At 38.4% G+C, this 17,766-nt stretch overlaps 2 protein-coding genes and 1 pseudogene across 3 annotated transcripts in view; 2 read left to right on the forward strand and 1 right to left on the reverse strand.

Moving 5' to 3' along the window:
• The window catches only part of LOC122057578, a 16,300-nt pseudogene extending 15,721 nt beyond the window's left edge, over positions 1–579 (forward strand).
• LOC122062729 (arginine/serine-rich coiled-coil protein 2) overlaps positions 1–12,855 on the forward strand; it is an 18,452-nt gene extending 5,597 nt beyond the window's left edge. The window contains exons 3-8 of one of the 2 annotated variants that reach the window (XM_042626374.1): positions 940–1,087; positions 4,809–5,762; positions 5,913–6,086; positions 12,082–12,173; positions 12,305–12,379; positions 12,558–12,855. In XM_042626374.1, coding sequence (XP_042482308.1) covers positions 952–1,087; positions 4,809–5,762; positions 5,913–6,086; positions 12,082–12,173; positions 12,305–12,379; positions 12,558–12,719 — 1,593 coding nt within the window. In that variant the 5' untranslated portion in view covers positions 940–951 and the 3' untranslated portion in view covers positions 12,720–12,855. The remainder of the gene's footprint in view (positions 1–939; positions 1,088–4,808; positions 5,763–5,912; positions 6,087–12,081; positions 12,174–12,304; positions 12,380–12,557) is intronic. The other variant, XM_042626381.1, reaches the window with a different exon arrangement.
• Positions 12,856–12,857: 2 nt separating this feature from the next.
• On the reverse strand, positions 12,858–13,721 carry LOC122062744 (protein MIZU-KUSSEI 1-like). The gene has a single exon (XM_042626391.1). It carries the CDS (start codon positions 13,638–13,640, stop codon positions 12,858–12,860), a length of 783 nt encoding a protein of 260 aa, XP_042482325.1. The 5' UTR covers positions 13,641–13,721.
• Between the last annotated feature and the right edge of the window lie 4,045 nt (positions 13,722–17,766).

A 17,766-nucleotide genomic window follows, 5' to 3' on the forward strand; every position in this document is an offset into this window, starting at 1 on the left:
TTCAGGAGGGGTGCTCACAGAAATCTTTCATGTGAGGTTCCTATAAATGTGGTAGTAAGCTAGGAATTTACCAAATGATTCTTTTGTGTTGGTTTGGATTACTTGATAATGTTTTGCATACAACTTTTGCAATTGTTTTAATTTGTATATAGTATTTTTTTGACAGTTTTTTATGATGTAATAATTCTTCTAATTTTGTAGGGTGGGGATTCTTTTTGTCCTGGGGGCTGGGGGTCAAATCGCTGATTATAGGCTTACAGTAGAGAACACTGCTTCACAAACTATTTGGTTGTGGAAACATTACAAAACTGTATGTTCTGCTCTTGGAAATGTTAGTATTCATGGTGCTGCATGGGCTGGCCTGTCGCCTCTGTTCTGTTTGATTTTTGTTCCTGTTCTCTTCATCAGAGAAAATGTACTGCCTGTGGGGTGTTAAATATGGAAGAACAATTCATGCTCAATACTGAAGTCGCATTTCCTGTAGCAGCAGTAGCAGCAGGGGTTTCAAGATTGTTGGTTATCCTAGATTCAGGAGGTATTGAGGGATCACTCATTTTAGCAACTTGCTTTGGTCAATAGTTAACCAAGGTGCTGTTGTGTTTTCAGTCTTATACTTTGTTCCACAAATAAGTTGAATTACATTAAGAAGTGTACGAGAGTTAATTGAACTGCTGAATAATAAATTTCCATGAAAATCTATGAAAATCTTGGAATCTCTTTTTTGTGATCCTTTAGGAAATGCTGGAAAAATAACCTAAATGTAAATACTAGGAACTGTTACAAAAACAAGAAATGATGGTTAAGAAGTTTTGTAGCTTTGATATAACACCACAAACATACACAGGGATGTATGTGCTTAGCATGTTTAATGCATATTTGAAATTTATTGTGATGTGTGTTGCATTTTCCATCTTAGACTTAGATATCTGGTGTTTTCAGGTGTTCAGCTCCATGGATTCAAACTTGCAGTCGAAGTCCCCCAATAAAGCTGATATGAAACCATCATTTCGTAAGCCTTCAAATGATGCAGCTAATAGGAAGTATCGGCGTCGTTCTCCTAGTGGATCAGCTTCATCTTCATCTGGAGGTCAGTTCATCATTATAGCATGCGATTTTTTGGGTCTTCATTGTTGGACCGCGCTAGCTGATGAGCATGTTCCATGTTCAAAACAGATTACTTTTGTTCCCTTGGTACTTAGAAATATTGCCTTGTAGTTGCTTGAGAGTGTTTGGTAACCATCCTGATGCTATTGCATAATGGATTTGACAGACATGCTGGAAGCATCTATGGATGGTTACCAACAGCTTTTTAGTTGAGATATTTTTGCCTTCGCAATCAGCATCTTGTGCTATTCTAGTCATCGTTTTGCTGAATTATGGAAGGTCCTGTAGGATGATCAAGGATCTTTATATCCAGAGTGCCTATTTTGATCTAACCCACAAAAAATTTACTAGTAAATAGCGGAGTTTTATTTCCTGTAACTGCGTGCTGAAATAACCTAGAGGGGGGCTGAATAGGTTATACTAGTGCAAATTCAATTCTTTTAAAAATTAGCCCAAATATGATCGTAAATAAAACTGTAGAATTATTAAAAAGTCACAATCACACCACCAAGATTTATAGTGGTTCGACTCAATCCGAGCCTAGTCCACTCCCTACAAGAATCCACTAATGCTCCCTTTCAGTACAGTAGGTAGGGAAGAAAGCTTTTACAATCTTTTTACGGATAAGAGTATCCTTACAAATCCCCTTTACAGGCAGAGAGCCGCCTTTACAGTCTTTTTTACAGGTAGAGAGGCATTTTACTCTTTTTAGGATAAGTGGATCCTTATACAATCCTAAGTACATTTTAGAATTGTGAAACAGAAAATTGAGAAAGTGGAATAAAGAGAATTACCTTTGGTGTGGTGCAAAGGATAATTATGAGAATGAAATGATGCACCTCTTAAAAAGTCTTCTCTATAGCTTTGATGTGTCCAGCGAGAATGTGGAAGACTTAATGGAGACTTGAGCTTTTCCTTTTGGGATTGGTGAAGACCAACGCCGCTCAAGTGATTTGAATGCCTTTATGAATTTAATAGCTCATAACTTTGCTCTTAATGCTCAGACTTATTTGATAATTAATTATGAGCATCTTAGGTATTTATAGATGAGATTAGGAGAGCATTTTAGGCAGTAAATTAGACACTAATGGTCATATTCTGGGTCCACCGGTCGATCGCCATCGGTAGTTGGTCGATCGGAAAGAGCCATTGGAAGATAAAACTAGCCGTTATAAGTGATCTAGGCAGGTGTGCCGGTCGACCGGATGACTGGGACTTTCATCCGGTCGACCGGCTATGGCCTCGGATAGGTCCGGTCGACCGGGGCTCCCAGCTGGTCGACCTCCTACAGTTTTGTCTTGTTTTTGACAGACAACTGTCATATTGACCAATTGCCAGTATTTCGGCCATAACTTTTCGGTCTGACATCGGATTGACCTGATTCTAGTTTTGTTGGAATCGTGGCTCGATTTCCTACAACTTTTATGAATGGTTCATCTCCTGATACCAACTCTAAGGTTTTCCCAAAATACCCTCGAGTCTGGTTAAAGTGTTTTTCTTAGAGTAACACATAGAACATGCATTTCTAATTATGGTCTACACCACCTATGGACTTCCATGCTTGGCCAAGGGATGTCCTAAAGTCATTCTAGTATGATGATATTCGATGCATGAAGTGTGTGCACATATACATATAAAGTGTACAATATACAAAGAGTACTCGACTATCTTAGGGTCTTTATCTTGACTTGAGTCTTGAAGTCTTCATCATTACTTGATTCTTGAAGTGTTCATCATCACTTGTAGCTTCCACTATTGATCTTCGTGTCTTGACTTGATAAATCAAATATGCAAATCTTGAGCTGTCCTTTTGTACTAACCATCACTTAGCACATATAGTTAGAGCAATGGGTTGTTTGTTATTACCAAAACATTTATAGGAGTTTGGGCATATTCCCAACATGAGCTATTGAGAATTTTATAAACAAGAATAAATTCTGCTCCCTTTTTTTTTTTTTTTAACCAGAAGAAAATGTCAACAGTAAATTGACATTCCTCTGAGTTTTGAAGCAAGTCTTTCAACCCAGAATGCAGGCTTGGCTGTAAGGCAACCCCAGAATGCAGAGAATAGCCCAGCAATTGGCTTGAAAGGTTAATGAAACCAATTTGAATTTGTTAAAATTTAGTTGGCCTTATGATTTTCAATCAAGTCAAGACACACTCTTGAGGGGTTTCTAATAGCCTAGGTGACTAGGATTAGAAACTCAATTGAAACCAGAATCACAATGAAGAGGACAATGGCCAGATATGGTCCAAACTGGTCAAATAAACTATTCAGATAAAAGAACAGAATGTCAAAACCTGAAGTAATCCAATGATCTGATTCAAAGTTACAGAAAAATCCTACTTGAGATGGGACTTCTAAAACTAAGAATCGATTTCTGAGATGGTGCTTTCAGGACAGAAAACAGATTTACTCCGATCAATTAATAACAGTTAGGACTTGGGAGAACTGAGAATAATATCAGAACAGTAAACTGAATGAGGCTGCAAAACATAAACTAATAATGGAAACTGAATAATAGGGAAACAACTCTATGAAACTAGAAAACCTAATAGAAATAGGATACTGATGATCTGATTTCAAGTCCTGATTTTAAAACCATAAATAGTGATGTAGATCAAGCTTGCACAAGGAAGGGGCTACTGGCCCAACGAACCAAGTCCAAGGTTGGACCAGCCAGCCCCCACCTTGGCCTCATCTAATCATCCCAAAAGGAGAGCTGGAAAGTTCATGAGTTACTGTTCACGTGAACAGTAACTCCAGCAGATTTTGTTGAATGAAGATCTTCCAGAAGATCCATATAGCTGTCCCTTATTGTGGAAAAAGCAGCTTCAAGAGAAGAGTTGCAGCAGCCATCGAATTACCTAAGTTAGCCTAGGATTTAGTTTCTATTTTGATTGTTCAAGTTAGTTTCCTATTTTGTTAGTCAAGTAGTTTCTATTTTGTAACTTATTTTAGTTTCCTTTTGTAAATGTTTTATTAGTTTCTAATTTGGTTAAAACTTGGTTAGCAAGTTAGACACAAAATTAAAAAGTACTAACTTACTTGAACACTAAGCTAGCCAAATAGGAAACAAAGTACTAACTAAAAAAGGAAACAAATCTTCCTGAGAAAGCTTGCTTGCCAAGATAAAACAAAGAAATAAAAATAGAAACTAATGTCTAATATCCTAACAAGTGCTCAGCATCTTTCCCAAGCCAGCGGTCAATATTGGACTCCAATGTCATGAACGGTACCTGTGTGAACCGTAACAATAGGTTGGTTGATCCGATTGGAGAAAAATAAGGCTGGTTCGATGTATGAAACTGAACCAGATCTGAACCAGAATTGGGCCAGCATTGAACTCTCCTTTTGACATGTTGATCTACATCAAGTATCGATGTGGTTTATGTCCAACATATATCACTTCCTAGGCAAATGGAACTCTTTGATACTGATGTGGTATACCTCAAACAATTATGTCATTTCGTTCTGAAGAAAGGCATCCTTCTTGTTCTTAGTGTGAAATAATGCCAACATGGATATTACTTGGGCAAGTGGACACCCTTATTGCTTACACTGAAATAACCTATAGAAAGATAGATGGAAATACTATTAGAGATGCTCATTCAATGTCAAAATTTCCTTTTTACTTGTAAAAAGAAAAGGAAAAAAAAAAGCATATTTCTGTGCTTATTTACTGACATTTCATCTTTGGCAGGGAGTCCTTGGCATGGCAGAAGCCGCAGTCCGATCAATTATAGGGAGGATACCCCAAAAATATCTGATGATCGACGTAGAAAGAAAGATGGTAGGAGGGATTTAGACAGGGATGCTGGTCGAAGTCGGCATGGGAGAGGTGGTGATACATCCAGAGATTATGGTAGACAGTTTCATGGAAGTTCACTTGATTACCGTCGGCATGATGACCATAACAGGCAGCACAAATATTCTACTGAAGGGGATAGAGACTATCAGAGAATGTCCTCGCGGTCTGGTCGTGAACCAAGTGGGAGCAGTCGTTCTGATCATATGAGACATGAAAGTGAGCATGATAGGTCAAGAGATTATTTGCATCGTGTGGATAAATATTCAAGGGATAAACCTGAGGATGTGGGCCGAAGCAGTAAGGACAAGGAGAGAGAAACCACAGATCTGGAGCGTCAGAAATATAGCAGTAAGGATCTATCATCTGATAGAGCTGTATCTGGTAGGAGATATACTAGCTCAAACATGGAAGAGAGAAGTGGGGATCGGGATAGACATGGTAGGGATAGAGGAGGTTGGGATGATAAAAAAGACTACAGAAGGAGCTCAAGAGACCATAAGAATGATCGCACATCCTCCTATGAAGAATCTAGAGGATATGAAAAAGACTCTTCAATAGGAAGGGACAGTGGTGGTAGTCGTGTGAAAGAAACTCTCTGTAGCAACCCAAAGGAACTGGATGTACAAAAAGATGTTACAACCAAAAAGAGGAAATCAGATGACAGAGAACCTGAACAGCACAAGGAGCAATGTGATAGAGAACCGGAGGAGCATCTTGAAAATGATTATAGACATTCTTCAGGTCACAGAAAACGAGATGGGAGACATGAACAAGTTAAAGATAAAACCAGTGGTCTAAATGAGGATCAAGATTCTTCAATCAAAAAGCAGAAGTTTTCTAATTCAGGTGAGGCCTCTGGCTGTGGGAAGGATGTTAAGTATGACATTAGCTTTCTTATTTGATGCATTTTTCTTTATTAAATTATACTCTTTTTTTATTTTTAATTATTTGTGTGTGTATATTTATTATCTCGACTTTCATTATCTTGACAACTAGGTTCAAAGTCCATGACATCTGAACTGGATGAAGGGCCTTCTTCAAGTTTGAAGCAAGTTCAGGAAACTAGTGATAAAGCGAATCAAGAACCTGCTCATTCTTCAGCTGCTGAGGCTGAAGCAACTACTGATCTAAATGCAGCAAAAGTTGCTGCTATGAAAGCTGCAGAACTTGGTATGTGATACCTCTGCTCTTTTAAATTATTGATTCCTTCTAAATTATTTAATTATAATTATTTTCGTTCAATAATGCGATGATAGAATTTTCTGTATCGTATTTTTGAGATTTACGTATAAAAGTTTGAACTTTGTGGTTGAATATGATGTTACCATTATATGTGCTGAATCATCTTGTATGATTACACTTAATGTTGAAGTAGGTTAAAATTTAGTTTCTAATCCTTGAGATGCAAAGACAGTTCCAGCCATACCATTGGTGAGAGGGGTACTAAGGCTGATACAATTTCTGGATACATTATATTGGGTTTCCTCTTTATGCTAATAATATACTGATTGCCGATCCCTCCTGCTTCTGACTAAAAAAATGGGAGCCTTCAAATAAAACCAGGGAAGAAGGAAAGAGAAGGAAGAGATCCAACTCCATTTCTACTTAATCTGTTCGATGGGTCAAATGCTCAATAAAGTTCCACTTGTATGCTAATGTGCCCTTTCCAGTCCATCAAATTTAACAAATTTCCTACTGATCCTTGATTGTTCTTTTGGCATATAGGTTTCTGTGCAGCTGATTATGTACCCATCACTGACTATTTGTTTTATATATGAAGCTAACTCCTTTTTTTATTGACTACGAAATATTTTTGCCTTGAGAGATCAAGTGATGCAGCACTCAACACTGGCTGATCTCTCTAGAGGCATTTGGGCACTGCTTTAATTACAACTACAGAGGGGAAGACCACCTTAGGGACAGTCAAATATGGCAGAAAAGAGGGCATAAATAAATGTTGTGAGGGTAGTTAAGGACATCTTGTGGGCACATACAGGGGCAGTTACAGTCTTTATTTAAGTTATAATAGTGGTAAGAGTTCCAGAGTTAAATTAGTGTCCTAGTTGTGTTAGGATTTCTCTAGAAGTTATTAGTCTTCAATTCCTGGTCAGTTTAGGAGTTTATTCGCGCCTCTACTAGTCTTTTATTTGTCATTGCAGTAGTCAGTCAGATTAGGCTAATTTTAGTCATAGTATTAGTCAGGTTTTGATGTTATATATAGACATATGTACCCTGCAATAATATTCAGAGCTTTCTGTTTTCCAGTAGTTGTGGGTGGGTTTACTGTTTGGGACTGAATTTTCCAAGTTCTTTCTTCATATTAGCCTGTTTTGGGATTTTCTTCATCCTAGCCAGAGTTTTATATAAAGAGTCATGTCAGCTTTTGTGCTCTCTGTTTTGGTTCTTAATACCTGAGCAATCTCATTGCTGCTAGTGCTCTTTATATACAAGCATATGTTCAGTTTTTAGCTTCTGAAATCTAGTAACAGACAGTTATGAGCAGTTGAGAACTTTTTCTCTGCTGGTAATTCAGTGCTCTGTATAGTTGCCACGATGCCTAGGAAAAACCCAAGGCAGTCAAGGGGGGAAAAATTTAACACGGCACCAGTCTAGGAAAAGACCTACAATCTTATCCTTCACCTTCCACTATTAAGCTGAGAAATCTGATCCATTCAAGTGGTTGAGAGTTTGTTCTGTTCTGGTCACTTGACCAGAATTTCATAGTCCATGCTCATCCAACAGCAAGATTTGATCTATTAAAGTTCTCCTTTTTTCACTCGATTCTAGTTTCTCAGTTGTATTCATGATTCCTGCAAAATCTTGCTGCTAATTTCAGTTTTCTTTCTACTTCTATTTGATTTCACATTCTTAGCCTTGGTGGGGCTAGAATTCCTAGCCCTAGTTGAATTAGGAACTCCAGGTCTGCACAAATAAGATATTTAGGTGTCAAGACCTGTGTAAATGGTGCTTAAGGTAATTGAAGAATTTGAATGCTTGGCAGCATGAAAGGTTGCAAGGTTGCAAGGGTGACTGCATAAGCCTTTAGGATGATAATGTTTTGTGGTTGGACGTCAGGTGGTTTTCATGATCTCTATAGCGTAGATGTGAACAAGAATGCTGCCTTCAGACATATACTATGAGGTGAATGGACTGATGACTTATACCCCACTTTCTGGTGCAATTTAATAATTGGGGACTGGGGTTTTGGCTGATTTCTTAGCTTTTCCTGAGTAGTGCCTCTTTGTCGTGATAGGAGAATTTGTGCTGCCAACTCTAAGAAACTGTACAGTTTCACTTAACCGGGATGATCTTTTATTTCCTGCTTCATTTATGTGGATTACTTGGATCTGTGCCATCTGTCTGACAGTCTCTCTCTATATGGCTGGTATTTAAGGTAAATCTTAATTGTTGTTTACTGTTTTCCTGGAAGGCTTTTTGTTTTGATGGACAGGCCTTGGAATCAGTCCCCCACTTGCTTACATTTGTGGTTATTTTACTTTCAGAGAAGGTCAATGTGATGTTTGCTCATCATCAAAATAGATAGATTATGTGGCATTTACACCTCAGATTGTGGTCTTTTAAAGTTCCATGCAGAACTAGATGTATTTGAGCTTATTTCCATTGGGTGATGACTGTGGGCCTGAGGTATAGAAGAAGAGCAATCCTGTGCTGCACAATAGCAATTGATGGATGACGTCAGTGTTTGCATTTAAAAAATTTGATGATATGGTCGTGAACTAGTAATTTGGACATCTGTTTCTAAAATACATTATGTCATTAGATATGCCAGGATTGTCAGCTTGGGGACCCCGAGGTTTAGAATATGAAAGACTACTAGTTGTGCTCTTGCCTATTTGTCTTAGGGTCTGTTTTGGTTACATGTATATTATAATGCTTAGTGGTAAAAGGAAATTGAGGACCTAAACAAATTTTGTCTTACCTGAGATGTTTCCAAAATGCTTTGGTGGAGAAATTAGATTGATTGGACTTGATATTACTTAATTGATCTGGTCCTGGTCTTTTGTAGTTTCCTGCTGCAGCATTAGCTTGGAGCAAGAGGAAGAAAGGCTAGGAACTAGCGTGTGCTGGTTTTTCTGGTCTTTTAGTAATTTTTGTGGGGTCAGTTTTGAGTAATTTTTTTTTTTTAAAATATGTTTGTCAGAGTCAAGTCATAGAGTCGATTTTTTTTTTTTTTTTGGGGGGGGGTGGTTTGGGGGAGTTGTAAGGGGTTCTCCTGAACTCCATAAATAGTTCTAAAGGTCTTTGGCCTCCTTATGCAGGAGCAGTTCCTTGGACTGGGGCTGAACTTGTTAGAGTTTCTTTGACCGAGAATAGTGCCTGATTGGGATTTGGGTCTAGTAGGATATTAGTAATTTTATTTATTTTTACTTATTTGGATTAGATTTATCTTGTAATATTTTACTTGGAATAGATTTCCATTCAATTAGTTATAGAGTTTGATTCTATTGTAGTTTTCGATTGGGTTAGATAATTGGAGGTAAGAGTTAGATTTTACTTATATTTCAGCATTGAGACTACAAATAGGAAACTTTCAATTTTGGTTGTTATAAATATGCTTGTAACCCAATTCATTGAACAAAATTGAAAAATGAAATTGAGTTTGTGCATGCTTGGCCTCTGCTGTGCCACCTCATCTTCACTTTTATCCTTGTTCCTCTATTCTATTTATCCTTCCTCTTTTTCTCCATTTATTGCTGCTCACCTACTTCAGTTATCTCGAGTTTCCAAGCCAAGGCTAGGAGGTTAAACCTAAAATCTTGAGCTGATCCATGACCATGGTAGGAATTTCTTCCAAAAGATACTCTGCTGCTGCTCTACCATTATAGCCATCTCCATCATAAGGTTGAAGAAGAAAATTGTAATGCTCCGGCCCCATTAGCCTTGCACAATATTATTCTCTTTGGCCCATGGGCCTCAAAGTTTTAAAACGCGTTGTGCCATATTAAGGAGGCTAGAAGTTATCCACTAGCCCAGTAATCTCTCCCTAGGCGATGTGGGACTAAAGTTTGTACACCCTCACCGATCTCCTAGACGGGTTTGGTACTTGCTGTATTCTTGGGTGTCAACTTCCCCCCTTCTGGCATAGCGTCCTCATTGTGGCCCCACACGCTGTCGAGATCTGCTCTGGTACCATTTGTAACGCCTCAGCCCCATTAACCTTGTACAATATTGTCCCCTTTGGCCCATGGGCCTCAAGGTTTTAAAACGCATTGTGCCATATTAAGGAGACTAGAAGTTATCAATTAGCCCAGTAATCTCTCCCTAGACGATGTGGGACTAAAATTTGCACATCCTCACGGATCTCCCAGGTGGGTCTGGTATTTGCCGTATTCTTGGGTGTCACAAAAACCCACTTTCCCCCGACTTTTCTAGCCTTTTTATTTTATTCTTTAAATTTCCAGTATTTCCCCTCCCATCTAACTTTGCCTCTTTTGTCCGTAATTTATAAACCCTTCCAAGTCTGTCCCTTGATAAATGGTAATTCCCATTTTGTCCCCTCTTCTTTTACGTGCCAAGTACCCCTCTAATATCCTGGTTAATTACAATTCTGCCATCAGCCCCTTTGCTACCTTTGATATCTTTACAGTTTTTCCATGCCATCCAATTGTTGAGCCGTGTACCTTGGGTGGGCCCATAAGAAAACCCAACCCAACCCTGGGATTGCATCACCTCCCCCATGATTTTATGAAATAGTAGGTTCCACCCTGCTCCCCTCTCTTTAATTCAGTTCTGTTTTGTGTGGACTTATAGCCAATTTGAGTGGACTCTCAAGTTTCCTCGGTGGATTCCGGGGGCCATTCTTGCAGGTTTCCTTGTGGATTCCAGTGACCGTTCTTGCCAGTGAACTCCTGTTCTCTTATCCTAGCCTTCTTTTATTTCCAGTTCAATTCCTCAGTTTAATATCGGTTCTCTAATTCTCTTCAGTAGCTAGTGGCATGCCTGTTTTAGCTTTTTTTTTTCTTTGTTATTATTAAACTGTTTATATCTCTTTTGTGTTTTAAAAGTTTGCCTTCAAATTTGATAGTTAAATTTCTGTAATTTAGTTTTTTTACAATATGATTTTAGTATACGGTTTCCAGTTTCGTATTCTTGTAACTGATACCCCTGCCCTGCTTTTTGCATGCTACCTTACTGTCCTATTGCACCCCTCATCTAATTTTGAGTTCTGGAAATTCGTATTTTACCTGATAGTTCTTACAAGATAGAGGACTTGACCTGAGTTTGATGCTGTCTGATCATTTATTGGGAGTTCAGTTTCCTCCCTAGTCAGTTCTAATTTGTTTTTATTATTTTCTAATATTTTTCTTCAAATTCCTGAGTTCTAAATCCTACTTAATTCCACTCATATTCTGTCTACTTAGTTCCAGTCTTTTCTCAAATCTGTTATCAGTTTCCTATCCCTATTTTGTTCTTGGAGTTCTACTCTGCAAGTCTTTCTCTTCTGAACTCTAAACCTGGGGTTTGAAAGTTATGATTTGCATTAAATCCATCCTTCACATTAAGATTGAAAGAATTGGCTGTCATTTGTCTTGGCAATCCAGTGGAGGAAGTCAATATTCTATGTTGGTGAAAAAAATTTATGCTAAAATTATATATTTCAATCTCATCTTAAAAACTTCTGTGTAGGATATCAGTTTCCAAATATGGGTTCATCATCAATTCTGATCCCAGCGATCTTGATGTTCCAATTAGTGAAATGTTCAACCCCGTTGACCTCATAGAATTTCTTATTCAATCGAAGGTAAATAAATTGACATACAGAGGAGGATATGATTTCTGGTTCCAAGTTTAAAGCATTGGTTAGTAGTTCTATGCACATAAGGAGTACTCTAAAGTAGCACTGTTATGAGCATTGCAGATCAGGAACATATGCTTTAATGGAAGACATCTATTCTCTTTGAGGTATGCGTTCTGCGGTTGTTATTTTAGCAATTAATGTCTCATCTGCATGGCAAATAATGGAGGTCCTTAATAGCCAGTCTGCAGTGGTGGATGTTACTTGCATGGCAACTGTTCTGATGGTTAAGAATCTTGATATGTTTCTTCTGAATGTCTTACCAGAAGATACTAATTGCCTAGCTTTTCATGTAACCTTGTAGTACTGTCAGCTCTTTCTGATACTTCAGCACTATACATGTCACAGTAAACAGGAACCTAATTGGTAGCGGATACATGTCTACGGATCAAAAGAAGAAATTGTTGTGGGGGAGCAAAAAGAATGTTGCTACCGAAGAGGTATGTATCAAAAAAATTTCTTTTCCTTCTATGCTTTTTCATACCTTATTCAGGCTATATGAATCATTAAAATGTTGATTTGGCCATCATTTACCTGTTTTCCCTTTGCCTTATTTTCCCTTCAAAATTAGTTGCAGTCTGGGCATCGTTGGGATTTGCCACTGTTTTCAGACCGAGAACGACAGGAGAAATTCAACAAACTCATGGTAATTACTGATTTCTTTACTTTCATCTAGTTCTGATGGTCAGGGATGTCTACAACAGATGGTAAAATATCTACATTCTGCTCTTTTTCATGAATGACAATTTCCTGTCAGAATTTCTTGACCCTACTAACACTGTTTTAGAGTCTGAGGTTGCCTTGGTACCTATGGCCAATTGTAGGGTGTAAAGGGAGAAACAAAGCTGGAGCACAACCCCGAAGACAAAGATGGAAATGGGATTCTCCGATCAGAAAAGCAGAAAGAGCTCGAGCTGGATTTGGAGAAGCATTATACTGCTGGACTTCGACGAAGAGATGGTCGCACTGTTGGACTCGGGCTGTAATTGTTGTCTTCTCTGCTCTTTTTTGTGCTCGAACAAAATTGTTTGGTACCATTTTTTTGTATTTACCTTTCTCCATGGAGTCTGCTTTATCTGAATTTGTACATCGTGCCATTTGGTTGAAATCATTCACTGAAAATGTCAGATCCTCACAAAAAAGATACTTAGTTCAGGACCGCTATTGCCATCTGGGTTCATCACGTAGAAAGTCTCCGAGTCCTTGTTCCCAATCACTCGTTCAAAGTGAGCTCGCATGTAGGTCAGCTCCCCATCAGGCATGTCTGTGTTCTCAGTAGGTAACACACCTGCTCCCATTGACACAGCATGGAGCATCTGCATAACATTCAGGTCTACCTCAGTTGGATCCTTTTTTGTGCCATACCCGACCTTGCGATTATTGCAGTACATGGTCCAGAGACGTTCTTGGAGGAGCTTTGTCTTCTCGACTGCTTGCTTCTCACATTCAAGTGTCATTCTCATGAGTCCTGATCCCATCTCTTGGAGGAGCTTGCCTGTAGGGACCCCTAGTTCAAGTATTAGCATGGGGAGACACCTTGGGTTTTCCTGGATGGCTAGGCAAACACGGGACTTCCGGTAGCCATAGAGGGTGCCTGTCATTCTGGTTCCTCCATGTATATGGCCATTCTGGGGCTTGTTGCCATGTATAGTAACAGGCACCCTGCAAGGGGTGATGATGGGGAATGCCCTGAAGAGAGAACGAACTTGCCGGTAAATTTTCCCTGGTTTGGATGCCTTGCCTTTCTTTGAAGGCTGTTGAAGAGAGATTGATTGACGGGATGGTGATGGTGTCGCGAGTGGACTCACTGGCCTGGACTGCGGTTGTGGCTGCTGCTGCTGCTGCTCTGGTCGTGGTTGTGGCCGCTGCTGCTGCTGCTGCAGGTCCTGAGCTATTGATTCTGGCATTCTGGGAGTGCTGGTGTAAGCTGGGGTTGTTGGAACCTGTGATGTGGGAGTTGCTTGGAGAAGGTTGGTGGTGTATTTGAAGAGGGGATATTATGGGCTGCACGATTGGATGTTGCCCCCCCTGGATTTAATTACTTTATCTCCTTTAATTATTTTAAGATGGGAAAGAAAAGGGTTTTAATTCCTCCATTGAGTCTTTGACTTCCAGCCAAAACAGCTAAACGTGCTGGTCATTTTCCTACCGTTGGGCAGCATTGGGGCCATAGTTCATGGGTCTTCGTCATGTTGTCATCTAATCTTTTATAATCATAGTCTATTACAAGCATGTCTCCTTGAAATTCCAGGAAAGATCTGAGGAGCTGTTCCCATGATTCTAGAAATTTTAAGAGGAGTTATTTAAATGAATTTCTTAGGTCAACTTGTGAAACTAGTGAACCCATTACAGCTGGGTTCTTGATTTCTTGTCTGTCCTGACTGTTTCTCTCTTGTTAATAGGGGAGGGTTCATTCCCTATCAGTCCAAAGAAACCTTTAGTTTTCCTCTTTGTTCCCCTGTGTGAGGACATCTGAACAAATATTCTCTCCCAGGTTATTTACTGTCTTGAGCACTACCAAAAGATAAAAGAAAGGTGAAGGTCTTCATCTGGAGAAGTGTTGCTATATGTATTGGAGTAGGAAGAAATTATGTTGCATTAGGATTGATGGAAGTGAGTGCTTAGTTCTTTTTCTGTTGTTTGAAGAGCTTTTGGGATGACAGGATTCATATTTTGTGCAATCTTTGCAGATTTGAGGGATTTTAAGTTTAGAGAGAGAGAGAGAGAGAGAGCAAATTCATTGGTAAGAAGGATGTTTTAGTAAAGACGCATGGAATACAAAGTTTTAGTAAACACTCGAAGGCGTCAGGATCCTCTCCAATGTCCTAATTCGCCCAACACGTGTATCGGATGATTAGGAAGATCTGGGGTGCGTGTCTAGGTCCTCTACCCGTCCGATGTGCAATGAGGCATTGGACGTGTTGGAGAGGAGTTGGATTCCACTCAAAGTCATCCGATATGATGTTTCATACAAAGCAAAAATATTTCTGAGCCTTATTGATGTCCTTCTCTATGCCACTGGCTCAGAGAACCCCCTCATTTAATAAAATAGAAAATGAAATCATTTTCGATGCTGTGGTTGGTTGAGAATGCTATAGTGGGAAGCAAGTCCAGGCAGGCAGGTCTAGACGTGATTCCTCTGGAGAGAAGCAACATAAACTGTTTACTTTTATTAAAAGAATAAAAAAGTTTAAAATTTTAGCATTATCTTATTTGGCGTGTCAAAGGCTTTTGACTTTATAAAAAAAATATAAGTCAAAGGCATTTTTTGGCGAATTTTGTAGCTTTGTTTTTGTTTAGGTTATGTTTATTTATCGGTGATTAGATGAGAAAAAATGGAATAGAGAAGAAAAGTTTTTATTTTCTTCTTTTATTTATTTATTTATTAATTTTTTTGTGTTAATTGGCATAGAGAAGAATAGAAAAAAAAAATTACAAATTTTCTTCGCCATGTGGTGAAGCTTACCAATCCATCCTAGCGTTCACAAACTTTTATAGGATTTTAGTATCTTTCTCAAAAACTCCCATTCACCATGACGTTCGGAAAACTTGATTAGCTATTGCAACACTGCCTCTTCAACCCAAGACCCTCTCTCCAACTTCATCCTCATCCTCATCCTCATCTTCAACTAGACCTCCACTCCTCCTTGTCATGTTCCTGCTCGCCCAGCTTGACTATGAATTAGTTATGTTTTTATTCGGTTGGACGGTCAATAATTGGTCCAAAATTGGGCTCGTAATTGTGCTAATTTGTCCATAATTAGGTATTAAATGGACTAATTGATTAATTGGGCTATAAACAGTCGTTCAACAGGCCATAAATAGATTAAATGGGATTAAAAAAAGCTAATCAAGTAGTAAACAGTGGACTATTGGTCAGATACAATATTTGGTTGATCCCGATTGCGTATCCAATAGGCCATTACTATTTTGCTCCAAGAATGCCTAATTATTAATTGGTCAGTGATTGAGCCCAACACATTTAATAGTCGGCTGAGCTGATCTCAGGCTTCAACCAGTCGGTTCAAGATAGGCCTAATAATGCAAACCAACTTTTGACACCTCTATGTGGCCATACCCTAGAGCATTGAAGGTCAAGATAAAAGGCATTGTTCACATTGTGGCGAAATAGAACAAGACCAAGCTGAAGATAAATGTACTGTTTCATTTGGCTGCTTCATCAGTCCTTCTCCGGTAGGTAGGACTGGTCTTGGGTTGGTCTGGCTCGGTCCAAGTTGGTCCGACCAGGTTTTTAATATTTCCATTGAAAATATATTAAAAAAAAAAAACTTGAAATCATTGAAAATCTATTTTTATGTACTAGTTAATGGTGTAGAAATAAAAAACAAAGTTGGCTAATATTTATTTGGAAGATTCATTAGAAGTAGATTCTGTAGATCAAAAATAGAATCTTTTATGAAATAAAGGTCAGATCAAGTCACTTTCTAATATTTGGTTTTTAGTAAAGAAAACCACCTAATCGTGAAAATATCAACTTATTCTAAAGTCACCGGTCAACCCTACTATGAATTTTTTGGTTACATTTTTATAAGATTCTTTGAGATCATTCATTATTCACTTGAGGTTAAGCCAAGCCTCCCAAGTCTAAGACACTCGTTTACCATTGTTTTGAACATTCTAAGGGGATAAAATGAGCTGTCTACATCCACTTATAACTTCAGGACTAATGGTTACATTCTATTCGGAATTCACAATCACTTTTGTACTTCTTTAGAATTTGATTATGCTCTTATAACAAAAAGTGGGTTCCTCTCTCTCTCTCTAAAATGAGGTGTCTACATCCACTTATAACTTCAGGACTAATGGTTGCATTCTATTGGGAATTCACAATCACTTTTGTACTTCTTTAGAATTTGATTATGCTCTTATAACAAAAAGTGGGTTCCTCTCTCTCTCTCTTGATTGCTTTGGTTTTTTTGTACACGAATTTTATCATGATGATGTAGTGGTGTGGCAGCATTCTCTCTGGTCAGAAAAGATAAAAAAATATGACAGTTCTTCTTGTCTTTGTCATTGCCAATTGAGGTGAGTGAATTTCAAATCGACCGCATTTGAAGAAACCTTAAAAGTATTAATTTGAGTGAAGCAAAAGAAAGATGAAAGGAATGAGAAGACTGAAGTAAACCCTAACTTCTTTGAAGTGTAGGGAGAGGTAGTTCTTGGGACTGAAATGAGAGCCTAAAAATCCAAAGTCAGGTTGGATTGTCTCAATTGAATTCATACAGAAGGGAAGGTAAGAGAAGAAATAAGAAACTAATAAAAATAGAAATGGTGACCAGACTTGAGGGAGTGACTTGGAAGCCATGATTGTGAGGTCTCAGGAGAGGGATGCCAAGTCATTGGTAGAGTGGTGGTGGAGTTGAGAAGAAGCCTTATGTAAGCAGATGAGACCTTCACCAGCATCAGTTATGCTTGTTTCTCCATGAAAGATGAGCATGAGAAATATATGGATTACAATGTGTGATCCATTCATTAGAGGAGGTGTTTCTCAAGAGTTCCAAAGCTCTAAAGCAAGACCCCCCTTCCCCAAAAATGAATCTATGTGAATCTCCTAAACAATCAAAATGTTTGATGGAGTTCTCTCTCTCTCTCTCTCTTTTGTGAGTTAGGATTTTGAATCCTAGTGTATAAAGAATCAATTCCAGTATTTGAACTTTGTCAATTGTTGAATGTAGGAACCCACTCGTTTGCAAAAGGACACTTATAGCACAAAGAGGTAAATACAAACCCTAATTTTGATTTATGCTTGATTAAAAAATATCCGTCTACGATCAGCTAGATTGCAAACTGATTGTAAATCAGAACTAACAAATACGAAAATACCCCATACAAAAAACATGTGCGAATACAAGTAGATGAAAAGTCAAGTGTGCATACAATAAGGCATTGGGTATTTTAGAATCTTCCCATCATAAAAAAAAAAAAAAAAAAAAAAAAAAAAAAATCATTTAAAACTAATTGATTATGTACAAGTCGTAGATTGCCAAGCCACATTAGATTTCCTCTCTAATG

Source organism: Macadamia integrifolia, chromosome 2 (genome assembly GCF_013358625.1).
Source record: "Macadamia integrifolia cultivar HAES 741 chromosome 2, SCU_Mint_v3, whole genome shotgun sequence".
In the NCBI taxonomy this organism is placed as follows: Eukaryota; Viridiplantae; Streptophyta; class Magnoliopsida; order Proteales; family Proteaceae; genus Macadamia; species Macadamia integrifolia.